The 19,197-nt window shown below is 38.9% G+C and overlaps 1 protein-coding gene across 2 annotated transcripts; it reads right to left on the minus strand.

Annotated features, from left to right (window-relative positions):
* Nucleotides 1–6,967: 6,967 nt before the first annotated feature.
* LOC110380104 (uncharacterized) lies at nucleotides 6,968–11,719 on the minus strand. Of its 2 annotated transcripts, none has more exons than XM_064043041.1 (3): nucleotides 11,561–11,719; nucleotides 7,741–8,156; nucleotides 6,968–7,082 (listed from the first exon to the last, which is right to left on the minus strand). In XM_064043041.1, exons 1-2 carry the CDS (start codon nucleotides 11,597–11,599, stop codon nucleotides 7,749–7,751), a joined length of 447 nt encoding a protein of 148 aa, XP_063899111.1. In that variant the 5' UTR covers nucleotides 11,600–11,719; the 3' UTR covers nucleotides 6,968–7,082; nucleotides 7,741–7,748. The 2 variants fall into 2 exon arrangements, with proteins under 2 accessions (XP_063899111.1, XP_063899110.1); XM_064043040.1 differs by lacking the exon at nucleotides 11,561–11,719 and adding an exon at nucleotides 10,356–10,514.
* Nucleotides 11,720–19,197: the final 7,478 nt, after the last annotated feature.

A 19,197-nucleotide genomic window follows, 5' to 3' on the forward strand; every position in this document is an offset into this window, starting at 1 on the left:
ATAAAAATAATACACATAGACAACTAAATAACTATAGACAATCTTAACAGGAACTTGTGAGTCACTAAAAGCTAAAAATAAAAAGCATTCTATCTATTTCTTGTTATAATAAGCTTATTTCGTGCTTAATAATCTTTAATTCATTTAAAATACATATACTTTTTACTGGTTCATTTTAATAAATATTTGTACAAAATAAAAAATCTGACAGTTAAAATTTTCCCGCGTTTTTCAATGTCAAACTTTGTTGCTTTAAAAAAGTTTTGGTGAAATTAAAATAGTGAAGTGGACAGTTAAGTCAGTGTGTGGACAGATAATAAATAAGTTACGGTTTTACGGTTTTTTTTGTGGTGTATTTTTATTTGGTTTTTGATTGTTTTTTTTCTGCGTTCAGTTAATACTTACTTTTATGCTTATTTATCTGAAAGCTTATAGATAATTTAGATGGCGATTCTAAACAGGCGATTGAAAAAAAATCTATGTAATTTTGTAAACTTTCGCTTACACAAATAAATGATTAATTGTTTGTTATTTTTGTCTGCGGACAGATGATATCATGAAATGCAAATGGGGACATTTATGCTCGTGCTAAGCACGTGCACATCAAATGCATTTGAAATTTATTTCAGTGCAACTGTCCGATAAATATATTCAATTGGGTCGGTTAAGAAGCGGAAGAGTTACTTTAATTATTGATGAATTCTATTTTTTTGGAGATGGACTGAAAACAACACTTTTACACGTCAATCTCAGGAAATACTGAATCAATTTGAAAAAATATTCAGTATTAGCCCATTTATTACTATTGGATATTTTTTTAACCGGGTGCGCTCGTTTAAATCTCCAGAGCGTGGTGATACCACTAGCTTTGTGTCAAAATAAAGTAAGACGCCAAAGATATGCGCATATTATTATGTATATCTGTGAAAAAAATATCTGAGTACAATTAGGTACCACACTAACCTACTTATAAGTGCTTCAAATTGAATTAAGTAGATCAATATAAAAAACGAAGTAAATCATAATGGTATTCTATTTCAAACACTTTTATCTTGTTTTTGAAACCTGGCAAAATAAATTACTGTGACTTTTCAACCGACTGCAAAAAGGATGTTCTCAATTTGATCTGTATGTACCTACGATTTTTTGTGCGTGGTCATCTCACGTTAGGCTGAACCTATTTTGATACCTTTTCAGCATTGTATTTTGTCAGACTTAGGAAAAGATTTATCCAGTCTCATGTTGTATTTCTTTCTTGAGCTATCAATACTGTGCCTTCTTCATGTTATTGTAAGAAAATAACTTTATCCAACAAAAGCGTTTTATCTATAGGTACCTACAAATCTTAAAAAAGAGGAAAATTTTGAACTTTTATTTGTTTGTAATGGACAAACTCAAAAACTACTGGACCGATTTAAACAAATCTTTTACCATTAGAAAGCTACATTATCTGCCAGTAACATAGTTTAATAATAATATACTAGCTTTTGCCCGCAACTTCGTTCGCGTGGAATAGTGACTACCAGCAGATTTTTGATTTGACCAATAGATGGCGCTATATGTCCGGAATCATTTTTTTTTTTTTTTGTAATAAAAACTATCCTATGTCCTTTCTCAAGTTTCAAACTATGTCTGTACCAAATTTCACACAAATCGGTTCAGTAGTTTAGGCGTGAAGAAAAGACAGACAGACAGACAGACAGACAGACAGAGTTACTTTCGCATTTATAATATTAGTTTGGATATTAGTTTGGATTTTATCACGGTACAGGCAGTAGTTCCTACGGAACGCGGGAAATCGGTTAATTGACTTATATTTTGCAATATTGTGAAATAGTACTATGACAGACATCTTAAATCTATTTGCAGTGAAGATGACAATGCCTTGTGTCGAATGCGATGCAGTTTATAACCTCAGCTCGTGTTGATGTATTTAATCATTTAATTTATGTTTTACGCTCTCATTAAGAGGGTTTTAATCATCATTATGTTCTCCTAGTTTATAACCACGGTTTTGTTTTCATGGGCTAAAAAAATAATTCTAATTAATTGGTGTATTCATGTTTTTAATAGAAATTAAAATCCAACCTTTTGGGTCACTTCCTGAGGCGTTTTCAACAAATTAATACCTACTCAAAAAAACTAAAACTCAATTTGTATGTATATGTAGGATTCAAAAATTCTATAACTAGCAGAAACCTAAATTATTTTGAAGGCCATTTTCCCCATCCAGAAAGTAGTAATTTCAACCCCTTCATAATTTTAATCGTACCAAAAAATTACAAAAAAAAACTCCAAACTTTCTGCATACCACACAAAAAAGTACTAGGCGCCCATAAACCGTTAGAGTAATCGATCAAAGCTCAATCAACGATCGATCAACCAGGAAGCTTAGTTCAAAATCAATTGGGGTCAATATAAATAATGCCCGGGTCGTCTTGGCGGGCTAGCTCAGCTAAATGTCAGACGACGCTTGCCAGCTAGAAATAAATAGAATTATCGAATTTTGAGGGCACAGCGAAGAGAGATATGGCTCTGTTTGATGAAAGGATTGTGTTTAAATACCATTTTTACTATGACAAATATGCTCTTAATGTTATAGTCAAAAACGTTTATTGATGAAGGCTAAATAGATTAGCACTTTTTTTCGTAAAAATTGTAAAAGGGCATCCTCAAAACGCCCCCACTTTCACCGCTTCCTAGTGTTTTGGCTGGAAAGAAGAAGCGGTGAAGAACAAACTTCCAAGCAACACAGCTGTCTATTACAATTTAATTAACAGTATAATTAATCATGATCATCTGCTTAGCCTTTTCCCAATTATGTTGTGGTTGGCTTCCAGGCTAAACGGATGCAGCTGAGTAGCTACCACTGTTTTACATGGAGCTATCTCTATCTAACCTCCTCAACCCAGTTACCCAAGAACCCAATACCCCTGGGTAAGATTGGTTGTCAGACTTACTGGCATCTGACTACCCGTAACGACTGCCAAAGATGTTCAAATGACAGCCGGAACCTACAGTTTAACGCGCATTTCGATACACAGAATTGTAACATTTTTTTGCAAATATTCTTAGCCGAATTACTCAAGTATTTACATAATCACTCTACGTTACGTTGCATAGTATTTTTGTAAGTCAAATACTCTAGAAAATAAACCGATGTTATTTATTTTCACAACTACAACACTGATCAATCAAGTCTTTATTTTTACTCTTACTGTATTTCATTGGGAATTCAGTTTGTTAAACTTTTAATTTACGAGTCTAACTCTTGATTGGTGCAGCTTCTTACACTTCGGCCTTATCATCATCATCAGCCTTTGTCCTACTAGTAGGCATTTGTTTTTTAGAATTCATAATATTTGTGTAATAATGTTTATATCATTTTGTATAATAATGATTTAATTATTATGTACAGAACTGGTTCTTCAAACCATACAGACAGAATTGTGTTCCATAATTTCTTTTTCCCAGGAAAAAACATCGGAAGTGGTGAAAGGTGGGCGTTTTGGGGGCAATCTCTTGTAAACTTTACCTACTTTGAAAAAGTGCTGATTTTCAGCCTACATTCAATAAATGATCTTTCATTGCACCGCAAATCTTTCTTAAAACCTATCTTTCAAAAAAAATGGTCATTACTTCATATCTAGCCTTTAAAAGAACATGAGACCAAGCAAGTCATCAACCGTACGCGTTGTCACCTGTGTATCGATGACACACATATATTATTGGCTGAAGTCCTAATTATCAATCGTTGGCTGTCACGGCAATATCTTACGCAATTAAAATGACATCAAATATGTATACTGCCCATGTAATTTGGCATCGTAAATAATATATAGATTATTTTTCATTTTATTTTTGTTTGAGAATTATTGTACCTACTTTAAATTATGTATTAATCATAATTGGGCTGCGGTTAGTTTTAATGCAACATATTTATATTACTATTTTTGGGTCAAATATCTGTTATTACTAAAAATCAAATTGATCAATGTATCATGATTATACTTACTTACGTCTTCAATAAATAATTCGACAGAAATCGTTGATCAGGTTGAGGAGGTCAGGTAGGCATAGGGCTGCCATTTCGAATTTCGCCAAACCCGGACATTTGGCATAAATCGCATTTTTTCCCCGAACGAGTACGATTTTTTAAACAAAATAATACCTAATTTGTAATCCATTTACTATTAATATATACTTAAATTCAATGAGGTGCTTCCTTACATGAAAAGTGTCCGGGTTTTCCACGGACGCTTCTTGAAACCCCGCCCGGACGGTCCCCGGACGGCCTCCAAACGAGGACAAATCCGGGGAAACCCGGACGGATGGCAGCCCTAGGTAGGCAGTCAGTCGCTCCTTGTAAAACTGCACTGGTACTCCGGTACATTCAGTTAGACTGGAAGCCGACCCCGACATAGTTCGGAAAAAGCTCGGGAGATGATGACAAATATTCCGACACATTGACTCCATTGTCTACTATATTCTATCGTCAGTCGTCTACTATTTGAAACAAGAATACACAAAAATAATCACACCTTAAAATCCTTCACCAGAGAAAGAAAACACCACACACAAAAAACCGTAACACCGAAAAAAATCGTAAACATCAACACATCTCTACACAAATAACCGCCATATTTAAATTCAAACCAAGTGAAATATAAATGCGATGAATAACACTCGATCGGACTCGGAAAGTGATAGTGCATCCAGCTCTGAAGAGGATCTGGACTCGGGTATCGCTGAGGAATCTTCTGAAACGAGAAAAGAGGTCGACTGCATGGATTTATCGGAGTTTTTCGGTTATTGGTAAGTATGTCGTCTTTGACATTTCTAGTGTAATACCCTGACCGTCTTTTTGAGCAGTTGACAGTTGCTGTCAGTCAGTACAAATAACGGGTTGAAAACTGCTGTCGACTGCACAAAAAATTAAGTATAGGCCACCTTTCTCTTTGGTATAGGTCTACAAGAAGTAAGTGCAATTTTATTGTTATAAGTGATGTGCCCACCGGTGTTTATCGGATAACCGATAAATATTTCGTAAGACTTGTTCTAATAAGGGTTTTGTAAATATTGTATAAAGTATCGTGTAGGTACTTACACCACTTCATTTTACGCCTGAAAAAAAATTAAAAATTTCCAGAAGACGATTAAAAATACCTGCCTTCCTACTACATTTGACAGGTAATACCTACGACATGATAGGTACTATTTGTCCTGGTTTATGCCTAAGAAGGTAAAAAATACTTAATAATGTCTACAGCTGTGGTCCCACCCGTCGTACCTACCAACATTAGCCATTAAAGATTATAGCATATTATACAGTCTTCTTCCTTCTGTCTCAGTCGTGGTGGCCTAGTGGGCAAAGAACCAACCTCTTGAGTATGAGGGCGCGGGTTCGATTCCAGGTCAGGCAAGTACCAATGCAACTTTTCTAAGTTTGTATGTACTTTCTAAGTATATCTTAGACACCAATGACTGTGCCCTGCGTGGGAAGGGCACCGCCGGGTCCTCGTCGAGGCTGTGGGCGGCGGCGACCTCTCGCGTCCGGCCCTGGTTCAAGCCATGGTCCGGGGCGAAAGGGAATGGGATGCCGTCGCCTCCTTCTGCGAAGCAGTCATGCTCGAGAAGGAGGCGGCGGAACGTCAGAGAGTTCGCACCTCTCATCCCGGCCGCCGCGCTGGAGCAGGTAGACACCACGGGCGCCGGGTGTCGCGAGACGACTCCCGGCCACCGTAGGCGTGGGTCTGTGGGCGGTGAGTTCGGGTGGCTCATCGCTCATGTCTGTTTTTAGACAACAGACCCGTGTCGGCGGCGCGCGTTGTTCCACGCGCTCCTCAAAGAGATGTCAGCAACCCCAGAGGGGCCCAGCAGGGCCAAGGCCTGCCGGGGCTGCGGGTTGTTCGAAAGAGGTACCGCGGCCCTAGCACTTAAGGCCTACGACGGAACACGACGGCTTTTAGTCAGTAAGAGTCTGACACTCCCTCACCGCTGCTAACCCACAGCGGGAGGGGTCATTTGATGATTTTTTACGTCGTAAAAAAAAAAAAAAAAAAAAGACACCAATGACTGTGTTTCGGATGGCACGTTAAACTGTAGGTCCCGGCTGTCATTGAACATCCTTGGCAGTCGTTACGGGTAGTCAGAAGCCAGTAAGTCTGACACCAGTCTAATCAAGGGGTATCGGGTTGCCCGGTTAACTGGGTTGAGGAGGTCAGATAGACAGTCGCTCCTTGTAAAGCACTGGTACTCAGCTGAATCCGGTTAGACTGGAAGCCGACCCCAACATAGTTTGGGAAAAGGCTCGGGGGATGAAAATACAGTCTTCTTCCTTTATTTACATAGTCTACATCTATATGCCCATGTCAAACAGTTAGCTAACTTTCTGAAACAAACGCTCGTTCGCATTTAGTAATGTTAAAAGGCGTGCGTTAAGCGCCTGAGCTATTAATAAGATGACGTGTTTCGCCAACTCTGTGCTATTGTATTTTGTTAGGCGTTTAAATTTTTAGTAGTCTTTATTTTGAGGTAATGATACATGATTTTGGGACTTGTAACTTTTTACTAAATTATTTTAGCTGACTTTCACTCCTTTAGTTGTATCTGGAATGATCTTACGCATTGTAAAACACCGATACTCAGTTGCAGCCGGTTAGACTGGAAGCCGACCCCCACATAGTTGGGAGAGCGGCCAGACAGAAAATGATGCCTAAGAGGGGACGATAAAAAAGGCAACTTCGTCATTTTTTGATGAGTGTGAAAATATCTAATTAACTACATCAAAATAGTTAGCAGTTATGATTGCTACGAATAACTTGAAAAGCTCCATAGCTTTTCCTAGACCTGTGACAGTCAAATAGTTAGCAGTTATGATTGCTACGAATAACTTGAAAAGCTCCATAGCTTTTCCTAGAGGTCTAGGACTCAAAGTCAAAAGTACAAACACACAAATAAAAGATCATTTAAAAAATAATACAAAATTATATTTACAACTATTTTAATTAAAGTACGTAGTAGATTAGTTTCCGTCCAACGATTTTATTTTATTTTAATGATAATGACCACATGTTTGTTACCTGAAACAAAACAAAAAAATATATTACAAACATCTATTATAATTCATTGGCAATGCTTGACTTCCACCAACAAGGTGGACAAACGATCTTTATATAGGTCGCCGTCGACGCTGGATGCAGGTCGCCTCCAACAGGTATCTGTGGAGATCTAAGGGGGAGGCCTATGTTCAGCAGTGGACGTCCTATGCCTGAGATAATGATGATGCTTGACTTTACATGGGGTTCCGAGTTCCATTAGGGTCAATTCCCACTGAAAGAGCAGCGGCCGTAATTGCAAGGGATTGAGCGTGAGCGCGGCGGGCGGGGCGGCGCCGCGCTCTTACATTTTCCGTGCTCTTACGGCCGCTGCTGGCCGCTGCTCTTTCAGTGGGAATTGACCCTTAAAGTTCTGGCCAAAATAGCTTTGTAGGTTTTAAGAACATTTGCACATCGAAGAGCACGTTGATGTCGGTCCTGCTTGTGATCTCTCTCCGGTGGTGTCGGCTTGTCGTCCCATCGCGCTATGAGAGTGAAGGAATTTACCTGTGTCGGTATATAGTCCTCAAATATGTCCCTCAAATAAAAATAGGGATAATAACTTGGGAATTATTTATAGTTCGGTGATTTTATTTAAAAGCATTCTAAGAAATTCTCTAGAGTACTTAAAACTTTTACTCACCAGATAAATCAGCCGACAATATGAACCCCACCGCCCCCGTCGTTTCCATCGACAACATGCACTCCGCCCCCATAATCTACATGATCGACCACATTCACTCCACCCCCGTAGCCACTATTATCTACCACGTGGACTCCACCCCCGTAGTCTACATTATCTACTACGGACACACCGCCCCCATAATCTACATTGTCAACTACGGACACACCGCCCCCATAATCTACATTGTCTACAACGTGCACTCCACCGCCCCCAAAATCTACATTGTCGACGACATGAACGCCCCCGCCTCCGTAGTCAACATGATCGACGACATTAACACCGCCCCCAAAATCTACATTATCTACAACGTGCACTCCGCCGCCGCCCCCGAAGTCAATACCGTCGACTACGTTCACGCCGCCCCCGAAATCGTCCTGGAAAAACAAAATACATACTTTAATACGAATATACTACAAAGATTTTGTTGGCTGATAGATGCTTTGGGCTCATAAATCAGTATGAAGATGAATGGAAGTACACACGTAACAACGATTAGGTACATATTTGTTCGGTATCAGACCGACTAAAAAATTCGACTGTCTAATATATATTTTTTTTCCTACCAAGCCCTTGGTTACCGTCAGAATCTCACCGATGTGAGAGTGACAGCGATTCCCCTCGAAATATATACATATACAGAGTTGCTACCTAATTGCTACCAGCTACCATTATTTGCTACCAATTCCTACCCTCGTGGTTTTGAAGGTATTCAGCATTTAAAGGTGACAGCCATCCTAATATCACAATGACTGTCACTTTTCCCAGTGTGAAGAAACGGCGCAAAAGTATTGAGAGTTGGTCTATCTACCTTTTGTTTTCTTTTACTTTTTTATTGTTTGTCTTTTTGTCATCATCTTCCCAGCCTTTTTCCCAAATATGTTGTGGTAGGCTTCCAGTCTAACCGGATGTATCTAGCTGGGTACCAGTGCTTTACAAGAAGCGACTGCTCTATCTGACCTACTCAACCCAGTTACCTGGGCAACCCGATACCCCTTGGTTAGACTGTTGGGTATTGTTTGTCTTTTTGTATGTGCTGAATAAACATTTCTCGTCTATCTATCTATCTATCTCATCACAACAGGAAATTATAGCAATCGGATATCAAATAAAAATGTACTTTGTCCTCTGTAACATTTAGGCATAACTGTTTACTATGAATTTTAACGTATAATAGGTAAGTTTCAAAGTACAAGGAAAACGGATGTTTATATTAATATTGTCAGTGCAAATGGGCTTACATACAAGTATATAGCTCACTTGATTTCGAGCGATAAAACATAGGTGGAAACCTACTTAGGCAATGATAAATACCGATGACACTGCACATGATAATATCACCATTAGAAAGGAAAATAATAATAATAATGGCGTCCACGGCCGATTTCGGCCACGGCGGCTGTTCTCATCAGATCAGCCAGCTGCGCAGGATATAATATTATAGTGCACGAGCATTTGCGCAGACACAGGTGCACTCCCTATTCCTTCACTCTCATAACCCGGTGGGATGACATTAGAAAATACTATTTATTTATAACAATATGAAAGACTACAGAATAAAACAATCAATTGAATGAATTAATTTAAAAACCTGAATATTTTCAATGAAAAAATCTGAAAAGGCGGAAAAAGTTGAATAATCACGTTTGGTGGACTTTTCCAAGAAACATTTGTCTTATCTAGTTCAGCCGTATCAAAACATGAGGAAAAAGCATACAAATTAATATGGACGAGTAGGTACCTTTATAATAAAATTACGGCAACTATATTTTCGAACCTTTAGGGTGTTGAATCGTGGGGTCTGAATGTCCAAAACCTATTTAAAGATCTCTCTAGGCGGCTGGTTGACGCTTCCCGTGACCAAAAGGCTGGCTATTACCTCGGACAAAGGATCAGCATGGCCATCCAACGAGGTATTACCAGCCTTTTGGGCACTCTCTGCAGGTCAACACAAGTTGAACAATGACTGTTCTAAGAGACACTTGTCTTATCTAACTAAGCCGTTTCAAAACATGAGGAAAAAGCATACAGACTAAATATTGCTAATGTTATTTTTATATGTTGCTGCTAAGTTTGTTCCACCACTTCTTCTTCCCAGCAAAAACACATAGGAGTGGTGAAGGGCGGGCGTTTTCGTGGCTCTCTTTTGTAAATTAGACCTTCAAAAAGTGCAGATTTTCAGCCTACTGTGACTAAATGACTTGTAATTTTGATATTAGTTAGTTACAGCCTTTTTATCGTCCCACTGCTGGGCACAGGCCTCCTCTCACGCGGAGAAGGATTGAGCATTAATCACCACGCTTGCTCAATGCGGGTTGGTGATTTCAGACTATACAGTCCAGGTTTCCTCAAGATGTTTTCCTTCACCTTTTTAATCAGCCTTTGGTGTCTAAGATATACTTAGAAAGTACATACAAACTTAGAAAAGTTGCATTGGTACTTGCCTGACCTGGATTCGAACCTGCGCCCTCATACTCGAGAGGTTGGTTCTTTGCCCACTAGGCCACCACGACTACTTTGATATTACGCACTAAAAAACATGACCTATCTTACAGCAATCGAATAAAAAAACATACCTGAATGCCATCAACAACATGGACCCTTTCGTCACCCATTTTAAAATTTAATTTTGTTAAAACAATATTACTTCGACTGTTCACAAATACTTATCGCAGTGGACTGGATAGATAAAGCTATCGATGTTTCACACTCACATTAGTACTTCAAAAGATAAAGGGTTTACAGGTGTGTAATCTTTAGTCACGATAATACTGATTGGTTGGTAAAACTGTGGAGTTAGGACTTAATAAATAAGTCATTTGAAGTTGGCGCCAAACTTAATGGCGGCTCGTTATGAACTGCCGAGAAACTTTAACCTGTCTAACATGATTATACCTGGTGTCATCATCATCATCATCCTCATCCTCCGAGCCTTTTTCCCAACTATGTTGGGGTCGGCTTCCAGTCTAACCGGATTCAGCTGAGTACCAGCGCTTTACAAGCAGCGACTGCCTATCTGACCCCCTCAACCCAGTTACCCGGGCATCCCAATACCCCTTTGTTAAACTGGTGTCAGACTTACCGGCTTCTGACTACCCGTAACGCCTGCCAAGGATGTTCAATGACAGCCGGGACCTACAGTTTATTGTGCCCTCCGAAACACAGTCATTGGTGTCTAAGATATACTTAGATAGATTACTATACTATACTAGTTTCATGTCACAATTGCAAAAGGACAGGACCCCCAAAACACCCCCTTTCTCTACTTCCTAGTATTATGTCTGGAAAGAAGAATCTTTGAGCCATCATTGAGGTTGGCATGAAGTATACAAATCAATTAAAAAGCCTATGGAGTCTATCAGCCAGCAATCGCCTTATAATAAATCCGACCGGCGCGCGGCAGTTGATTTTGAAGGTAATCATGAAATTGCACCATTTAACTATAACGATAACCGAACCATTTTCGGTTGTCAAATCGCCGATGTGAGCAATGCGCGGCAAGTATAGGTACCGCTGGTTATGGTTTGGTTATCGTTATAGTTAAATGGTGCAACTCAACCTTAATTGTTGGCCGATGGTTGGCCGACAGTTTAGCTTCTATCTATTTAATAGAGCTATCTATCTAACCTTGAAATAATTTTAAAAATTGCACTTGCTGTTTTCCGCATTTTCAGAAGCGGCTCGTGATAAAATATGGCCTACTCTGGGATATTTTTTCTTTTCAAATCGGTTCAGTAGTTTACTCATAGGTAAAGTTAGTATAGATTATAATTCAAATTACCTGATCCTGACAACAAACAAACAGGCATTGTAGACACATGTTTTCTCCACAAAGTTACAACTCACGAAGCTATTTACATATGTACACAACACACAACTACACTCAGTTCAGAGTACAACGTACAGTAGATATATTACAAACGACTGTTTCCTACATTTTATCAAATAACAAATTATCTAGTTAACACAGAAAAACCCGATATATTGTTGGGAGGTGAGTTTACAGGGTGTTCAACTTATATAAGTCACTAATTTCCATTTTCATTCATCAAGGTGAAATATAAAATATTTTTGTGGAAAAACCTACTAATACTTTCTCTACCCAAAGGTAGAGTGGTATACTCGTATAACGCCTAAGGCGCTAAGTCCGCCATTGTACATGGATAAATAAATAAAAGAATACTGTATTTTTTTGTGTTATTTATCAGACACTCAACTTTGATTGATTTGTGACGCTTGTATGTGGTTCTGCTTGTGATCGAGAGTGAGAGAAAAGAGAGTGCACCTGTGACTGCGTGGATGCTCGTGCACTATAATATATCCTGCGCAGCTGGCTGATCTCCTTAAGCCCGAGAGCAGCCCTTGTAGCCGAATTTCATCCTGGACATCATTACCTATTAATTTTCGTATAAGTATAGGTATAGAAAGAATTTTCCAAATCAGCCCAGGCGTCTTCGAGACATCGAGTAACTAAGACAAAACAAATAAAATAAACAACTAAAAAGCCTGAACGTCCGGGCGCCACGTGTCGAGAGACGACTCCCGTCTCTTTGGTGGTTTCGGTTGGTTCATCGTCCTTCTGTCTCCTAGGAGACAAAGCTTCATGTCGGCGGCGCGCGCTTTTCCACGCGCTCCCCAAAGAGAATCAGCAAACCCCTGCCCGGCCCAGCAAGGCCAAAGCCTGCCAAGGCTGCGGGATTGTTCAAGGGGACCGTGGCCCTGATACATAAAAGGCTTAACCTCTTGAATGCCGCTAATTAGAGAACAATAGAAGATTAATTGTGTCTCGCGTGGATCCACGTCTAAAACACACGATAGGTTAAAGAAGGAACATGGTGAGCTTTACTCAGTAAGAGTCTTACACTCCCTCACGCTGCACCCACAGCGGGACCATTTGATGAATTCCCACCAAAAAAATCTAAAAAAGCCACTTCCTTTTTAGGAAGTCGGTTAACAACACCCCCTACCACCTGTATCACCTACGTAGGCAACATATATTATATTGAGCAACATGATATACTAGGAATTCCTTATCTCTATCAATCGAGGAATCATTGAAGTTCGAGCACCTTTATCAGGACTGTTAAATGGAGGAAAAAGACAGTTAATATTATATTTTCCTCATCAATGTATTATGTTGTGTAACTGCTGGACTGCTGTCTCCACGTGTGCTGGTATTTGCCCATACTTACTCATTGCGCTGGATATGCGTGTTAGTGAGCGCAGTGCGGGTTATTTTTTGCTTCGGAAATACTGCTGCAAGTCTCATTTCGTCATGCTCATCGCTCATGTCTAGTTAATAGACTCACCTCACCGCTTCTAACCCACAGCGGGAGGGGTCATGTGATAATATAATTATTGACGTCGTGAAAAAAAAGGCACTCTATTTAGTTGTAGCCTCGTCTGCTTTTCTACAAGGTGCACCACATGAGGTTGGCAAATGATAAAAATAGCAGCCATCCTTTTGGCCACAAGAAACAGACTAGGTGCTTAATATTTTTTGTGAATAAATATAGGTATTAAAGGCTTGTGATTGTGACTACATAAGTAACACCCTGCACGGATCAATCAGACACAAGGTTAAGCAACGCTTGGTGTGGTGTCAGCATCTTGTCACGATGACCTCCGTGATTCGAAAGACACCTCAAATTGGTGGGTCCCGGCCGTCATTTGAACTTCTTTGGAAGTCAAATAATGGGCAGTCAGAGAGGATGCCAGAAAGTCTGACAACCAGTCTTGTCTAGAGGTTGATCAGGTAACTGGTTTGAGGAATTAGCTATCTCTACTACTACTATATTTTTTTATTTACTCTGCTATATATCGCTTCATGTAAAGCACTGGTAGGTAAGGTCTCGAATCAGCTCATCAGCTGCATCCAGTTAGATAGTCGTTGGGCACGCTAGGCAGTTAAGAACACAGGCGATGTCGTGGTCAGAAACTAGCCATAAGTATAACAACTTCTACGGGAAACCGCCAATAATTATGTTTAGAAAACGCCAAAGCCTACTTTGAGATAAATTGCCTGGTAATTTCGTCATTTACACAAACCATAGCGTTATTATGGTCACCATGGTGCGAAATGGGGTTGATTTCACATCCACCATAGCTTGTAATGTGGTTATGGTGAGTTTCATACTAATATCTATGCTAATATTATACAGAGGATTGTCTTTTGTTTTTTTTGTGCCTTAAACGGAGCCTTTACTTTAATGGAGACTACTGGAACGATTTGCAAAATTCTGTCTCTCTTGGTAAGCTACACTATTCCCAGGTATCATAGGCTACCTAAATGTTATCTAGGAAGTGGGTTTGCGGGACGAGGGTGGAACCGCGGGAAAGCAGCTAGTTATAGATAAACTTCCCCGTTGGTCGTAAGCTCACCTGCTGTGCACGGAATCTCTTTGGGTTTTTAGAAACTTGCATAATGCAGCCCAGAGTCTGGAAGTTGGTGGTGAAATACCCCTGTGCCTGATAGGACACGTAAGCTGGCTTTTTTGTTTGTCATTATGGGTAGTCAGATGTCAGAAAACCTGGTAGTCAGTTTTATCAAGGGGTTTCGGGTTAGACGAGTAACTGCGTTGAGGAGGTCAGATAGGCAAGCGCTCTATGTAAAGCACTGGTACTCAGCTGCATCTAGTAAGGCTGGAAGCCGACCCCAAAATAGTTGGGAAAAGGCTCGGCAGATGATGATACAGAAAGCAAGAAAGATGGTAATTAAAACGAACGTTTTTTTTTACAATATATTTTATTTATTTATAAACATTAGGTACAGATCTTGGACGTGAAATAATAAAATAATTATTATTTATTTCCATCCATGTTTATTTTTATAATAATAGACATAGGTCTGTACTATTATTTAATTAAACCATAATTGAGCTAGTTTTGAAGAGATGACCTGAAACCAAAAACAAATAACTTTGAACTTAGAGAAACAAATGAAAATATTTCAAACACGTGGCTACGAATAGGATTTACAGAAGCTATCTAAGTACCTAAGTAAAATTACTGCAATTATCATCAATCTAAAAAAGTAAAAGTACTGCAATTAATTATCATTTATCATCAATCTATAAAAAGAATAGGTAATAGGTATTTGGTGCCATATCAAATGCTTTCTGTGAATCATAGCTTTAAAAAAAACAATATCATGAAAGTAGATACCTAAATCACTTTGTGGGTTTTAGAAACTTTCACAAAGTAGCCCGCAGCCTGGAAATTGGTGATTGATTCACCCGTGCATCGGAGAGCACGTAAATGTCGGTCCTGCGCCTGATCTCTCTCCGGTGGTGTCGGATTGTCGTCCCATCGGGCTATGAGAGTGAAGGAATAGTGAGTGCTCCTTACATGATAACAGCCGCCATAGCCGATAATCGTCTAGGACTATTACTATTAAATAGGTATTGAAATAACTTACGCCCAAAATCAGTCGGCGAACTGCACGCTAGTCTGATCTCCATCAGAAAACTGTACAGCGGTCTGATCTCCGTCAGTAAACTGGACCCCAGAATGGTCCCCATCAGTGAACTGAACACCGGAATGGCCGTCAGCAATCTGAACTCCACCACCACCGTTGTCGTCCACGATGTTCAGTCTGGAGTCATCACCGTCGGCTATTTGGACACCGCCCCCATTGTCATCTACTACGGTTATGCCTCCGTCGTTGATCTGAAAAAATTGGGAACAAACTCTTTTATTATTTTGAAATTACAGATTATTACAGTGTAGACTAGGACCTGAGATCTTTTAATCATAAGGCTACGTTCAAACCAAACTGACAGTCATATGCGCTAATTTAATCTTGGAAACTACAACACCAACTTGATACCAGTTATTTTTTTTTTTGGTATGGCATCTCGCAATGAGGGTTTTTGAAATTTTTTCTGCCACCGGGTGGCGCCACGTATGCGTCTGGTCCAAACAGCTGTCAAATAGTATGGAATTGTAGGTGCCGAACTTATTGTTTATTGAAATTCTGTTATATTGGAAGTGTTATTGATTTTATTATGGACTACGGTCAGAATAAGGTTTCCGAACTAAAAATTGAGCTAAGAGAGAGGGTGCAAAAGTCACTGGTACTAAGGAAAAGCTTGTTGAAAAATTTGTTAACACAATATGATTTAGTTTTTTTTATTTACTCAACCGCAATAGTAAAGCAATAATGCAGTGCTTTAATTATAAAATAAAAAAAACACTAAAATCGTTCACTATTCATAGTAAAGATAAGCACTTTGACAGTTATCTGGACCTGACGACTCGGTGCTGCCACCTCGTGGATTGCCATTTTAGAAAACCCTCATTCAGCCTAGGAGGCCGTGTACTTCTTAACCGGACTTATCCCTGTGGATGCCTAGAATTTAAAGCCTCCAGCCAGGGGCCAATTTGATACCATCTTTCTGCAGATACTTATAGCTCATTTATCGAGGAAGGTTATAGGCTACTTTCGTAGTTCCGTAGTTCGGGACGCGGGTGAAACCGCTGGCAGAAGCACGGTGATATTAGATCACATCTGAGACTTCACTCGCGTTTATAGAGTATCTACTAATTTTCGCACCGGATAAAAGTCTAACTTCCTCGTTGTTGCATCAGCTAAGTCCGATAAAAACCGGTTCAAAAACACTATCCGGACGAGACAGAACTTATATAAATAGTGCACAAGTAAAGTGTTATATTACTAGATGTTTTTTTGTATATTTTGTTATATTTTGCTGTTGGCGCACCATGTAACTAAATAAATAAACTTGAAAAATACATACGCACTTAGTAAAAAGTGGATTAATTACTATACACCTACCAAACAGACACTCTATTTTTATTTATTAGTAGATTAAGTAATAAAAATAAATACCTGAATACTCATTGTGTCTTCAAATTCGACAAAAACTAAAATTTTCCAAAAATACGTGTTATCAACACAAGGATGGATTAACAATGACTCGACTTACAAATATTATCTATGACCATACCTACATATTATATACGTTTTTAAAATATATCGTTTATCTATAGGAACTATCAGTTTATCTAAAAAATCCTTTTTTTGGCACTGTGATTGCGATAACTGTGGATTTAAGACCTTTTACGTATTTATACAAGGTTCTACCTATTTTTTTTCAAACGTCATCAAAAATCATCTAATGACCCCTCCCGCTGTGGGTTACGCGCGGTGAGGGAGTGTCAGACTCTTACTGACTGACTGTCGTGTTCCGTCGTAGGCCGCGGTAACTCGCGCGAACAAACCTGCGGTCTTGTTTGCGTTCCGTGGAAACTGCTGCCCGTACCGGGATAAAATATAGCTTATGTTACTCGGGAAGAGTGTAGCTTTCCAACAGTGAAAGAATTTTCAAATTGGTTCTGTAGCTTCGAAGCCTTTACTACAACCAAAAAAATGTTGCCTCTTTATTACCTACCATATATTGGTTTAGATTATATTTTTATCCATATGCGCAAGCTACATAGTATGGCCGTAGTGTATTAATATCAAAAATCCAAACCCTATATTTTTAGCCATTTCAAAATTATTTAATTAGTTATCAAAAGATTTGTGCTTGATTAGCTCTTATCAATTTTTTATACTGATAACACAAATCTGACTAACTTAGGTTTGGTTTAAAAATGACTGTAGCTGATAATAAATATCTACATAATTAGCTAGAATTTGTGGATATTTTCCTGTTTCTTTTTATTTCATACTAGCTTCCGCCCGCGGCTTCGTCCGCGTAGATTTCGGTTATATCGCGTTTCCAAGAGGATTCTTCAAAAGTCGGGGATAAAAACTATCCTTCTTTCTCTTTCTCGTTCTTTCTCAAGGTCAACTCTATCTCTGTACCAAGTTTTATTCAAAACATTTCAGTGGTTTAGACGTGAAAGCGTAACAGACAGACAGAGTTACTTTCGCATTTATAATATTAGTAGGGATTATACGTGAAAGCTGTTAGCGGGAAATTCAGATTAATTGGTTTTTGATTTTATGCCTAAGCTAATATTCGATGTGAGACGTAATCTTATCGATTTCGTTATCCAATCTAAATGATGCAATCCGATATATTGTTATATTTTGCATCATTGATTTAGGTATATAATTATAATTTTGCCGATAGTTTGTTTAGGTTCATAAATCAGTATAGATTAGCACATTACAAAGATCAGATATTTCGCCCGTATCAGACCTACTGAAAGATTGGAATTAAGATATATATTTTTTTTAATGTTGGCCAACTTAGGCCGACTGTTTAGTCCGCAATGTACTGCCAAATACACTATTGAAGCATAAACCAGTCCAAAGTGAAAGAATCTTTGTTTTAGGAAATAGGCTACTTTTTACCCAGGTGCGTGAAGTGGTTAAAACCGCTTTCAAAAACCACTTCTCAAATATTAATAAAAAAGGTACTCGTCACTTGTTATTCACGGCCAAAGAAAAACAAAAAAAATCCAATATGGCGTCCTGTTTTGGCGGCAAAACAGTCAGAGCAAAGGAATTGTAATTATGCAGCCCGGTCGAGTACCTTTGTATGAGTCAGAAGTCAGAAGTACAGTTGCCATTTTAGTGTTACTGAAAATTAAGGGGCTTTAAGCCCCTTGTAACATTATGGTATGCAAATAAATATGAATATGAAAATTATTGAGAAATAAAAATGAATTAAAACTGACTTCACAAAACACTGGAATTGACGAAATAAAACTTTTGACATGGCTCTAGAGTTCGGCGGCAAAATAAACACAGTCAACAGACTTGCAGACACCGACTTCTAGAAGCAAGCGTCAAAAGATTTATTTTGTTTGTAGGTTTTGTGATATCGGTTTTTTTTTTGTAAAATAGTTTTTGTCATGACGATTTGCTACACGTTTCGGAAGGCACGTTAAATTGGTGGGTCTCGGCTGTCATTTGAACATCTTTGTCAATCATTACTCGTTTTCGGAAGCCAGTAACCGTCAGTTGCACAAAGCTCCATTAAAGTTAGAGCTTCATTAAATCTATTGCTAACACTTTTTATCTCGTTGACAAAGATAAAGTCAGCAGTCTTTCAAACACCGACTTCTAGGGCCATATCAAAAGATTTATTTTGTCCCTTTCAGGTTTTTTAAAGTCGGTTAATTATTTTTGTAAAATACTCCTCCACGTTTCGGCACTTTAAATTGGTGGGTCCCGACTGTCATTAGAACATCTTTAGCAGGCAATCATTACTTGTTTTCAGAAGCCAGTAAGTTGCCCGGGTAACTGGATTGAGGAGATCACATAGTCAGTCGCTCCCTATAAAACACTGGTAATCAGCTGCATCCGTTAAGACTGGAAGCCGACCCCAACATAGTTGGGAAAGGCTAGGCAGATGACGCAATTTAAACGGTATTCCTGGCACTAAAAGCTGTCAGTGTTTGTTATTTTAACAATAATAGGATGATCTAAAATGAGCTTACTAT

This window comes from Helicoverpa armigera, chromosome 30, assembly GCF_030705265.1.
Source record: "Helicoverpa armigera isolate CAAS_96S chromosome 30, ASM3070526v1, whole genome shotgun sequence".
In the NCBI taxonomy this organism is placed as follows: domain Eukaryota; kingdom Metazoa; phylum Arthropoda; class Insecta; order Lepidoptera; family Noctuidae; genus Helicoverpa; species Helicoverpa armigera.

Excerpts from the sequence above, each read along its gene's own strand:
- LOC110380104 (XM_064043041.1), bottom strand. The coding sequence starts at position 11,599 with ATGTGTCTACAATGCCTGTTTGTTTGTTGTCAGGATCAG. Across the intron at positions 8,157-11,560 it reads TTGTTTGTTGTCAGGATCAG|GACGATTTCGGGGGCGGCGT; the intron begins GTAATTTGAATT and ends TTGTTTTTCCAG.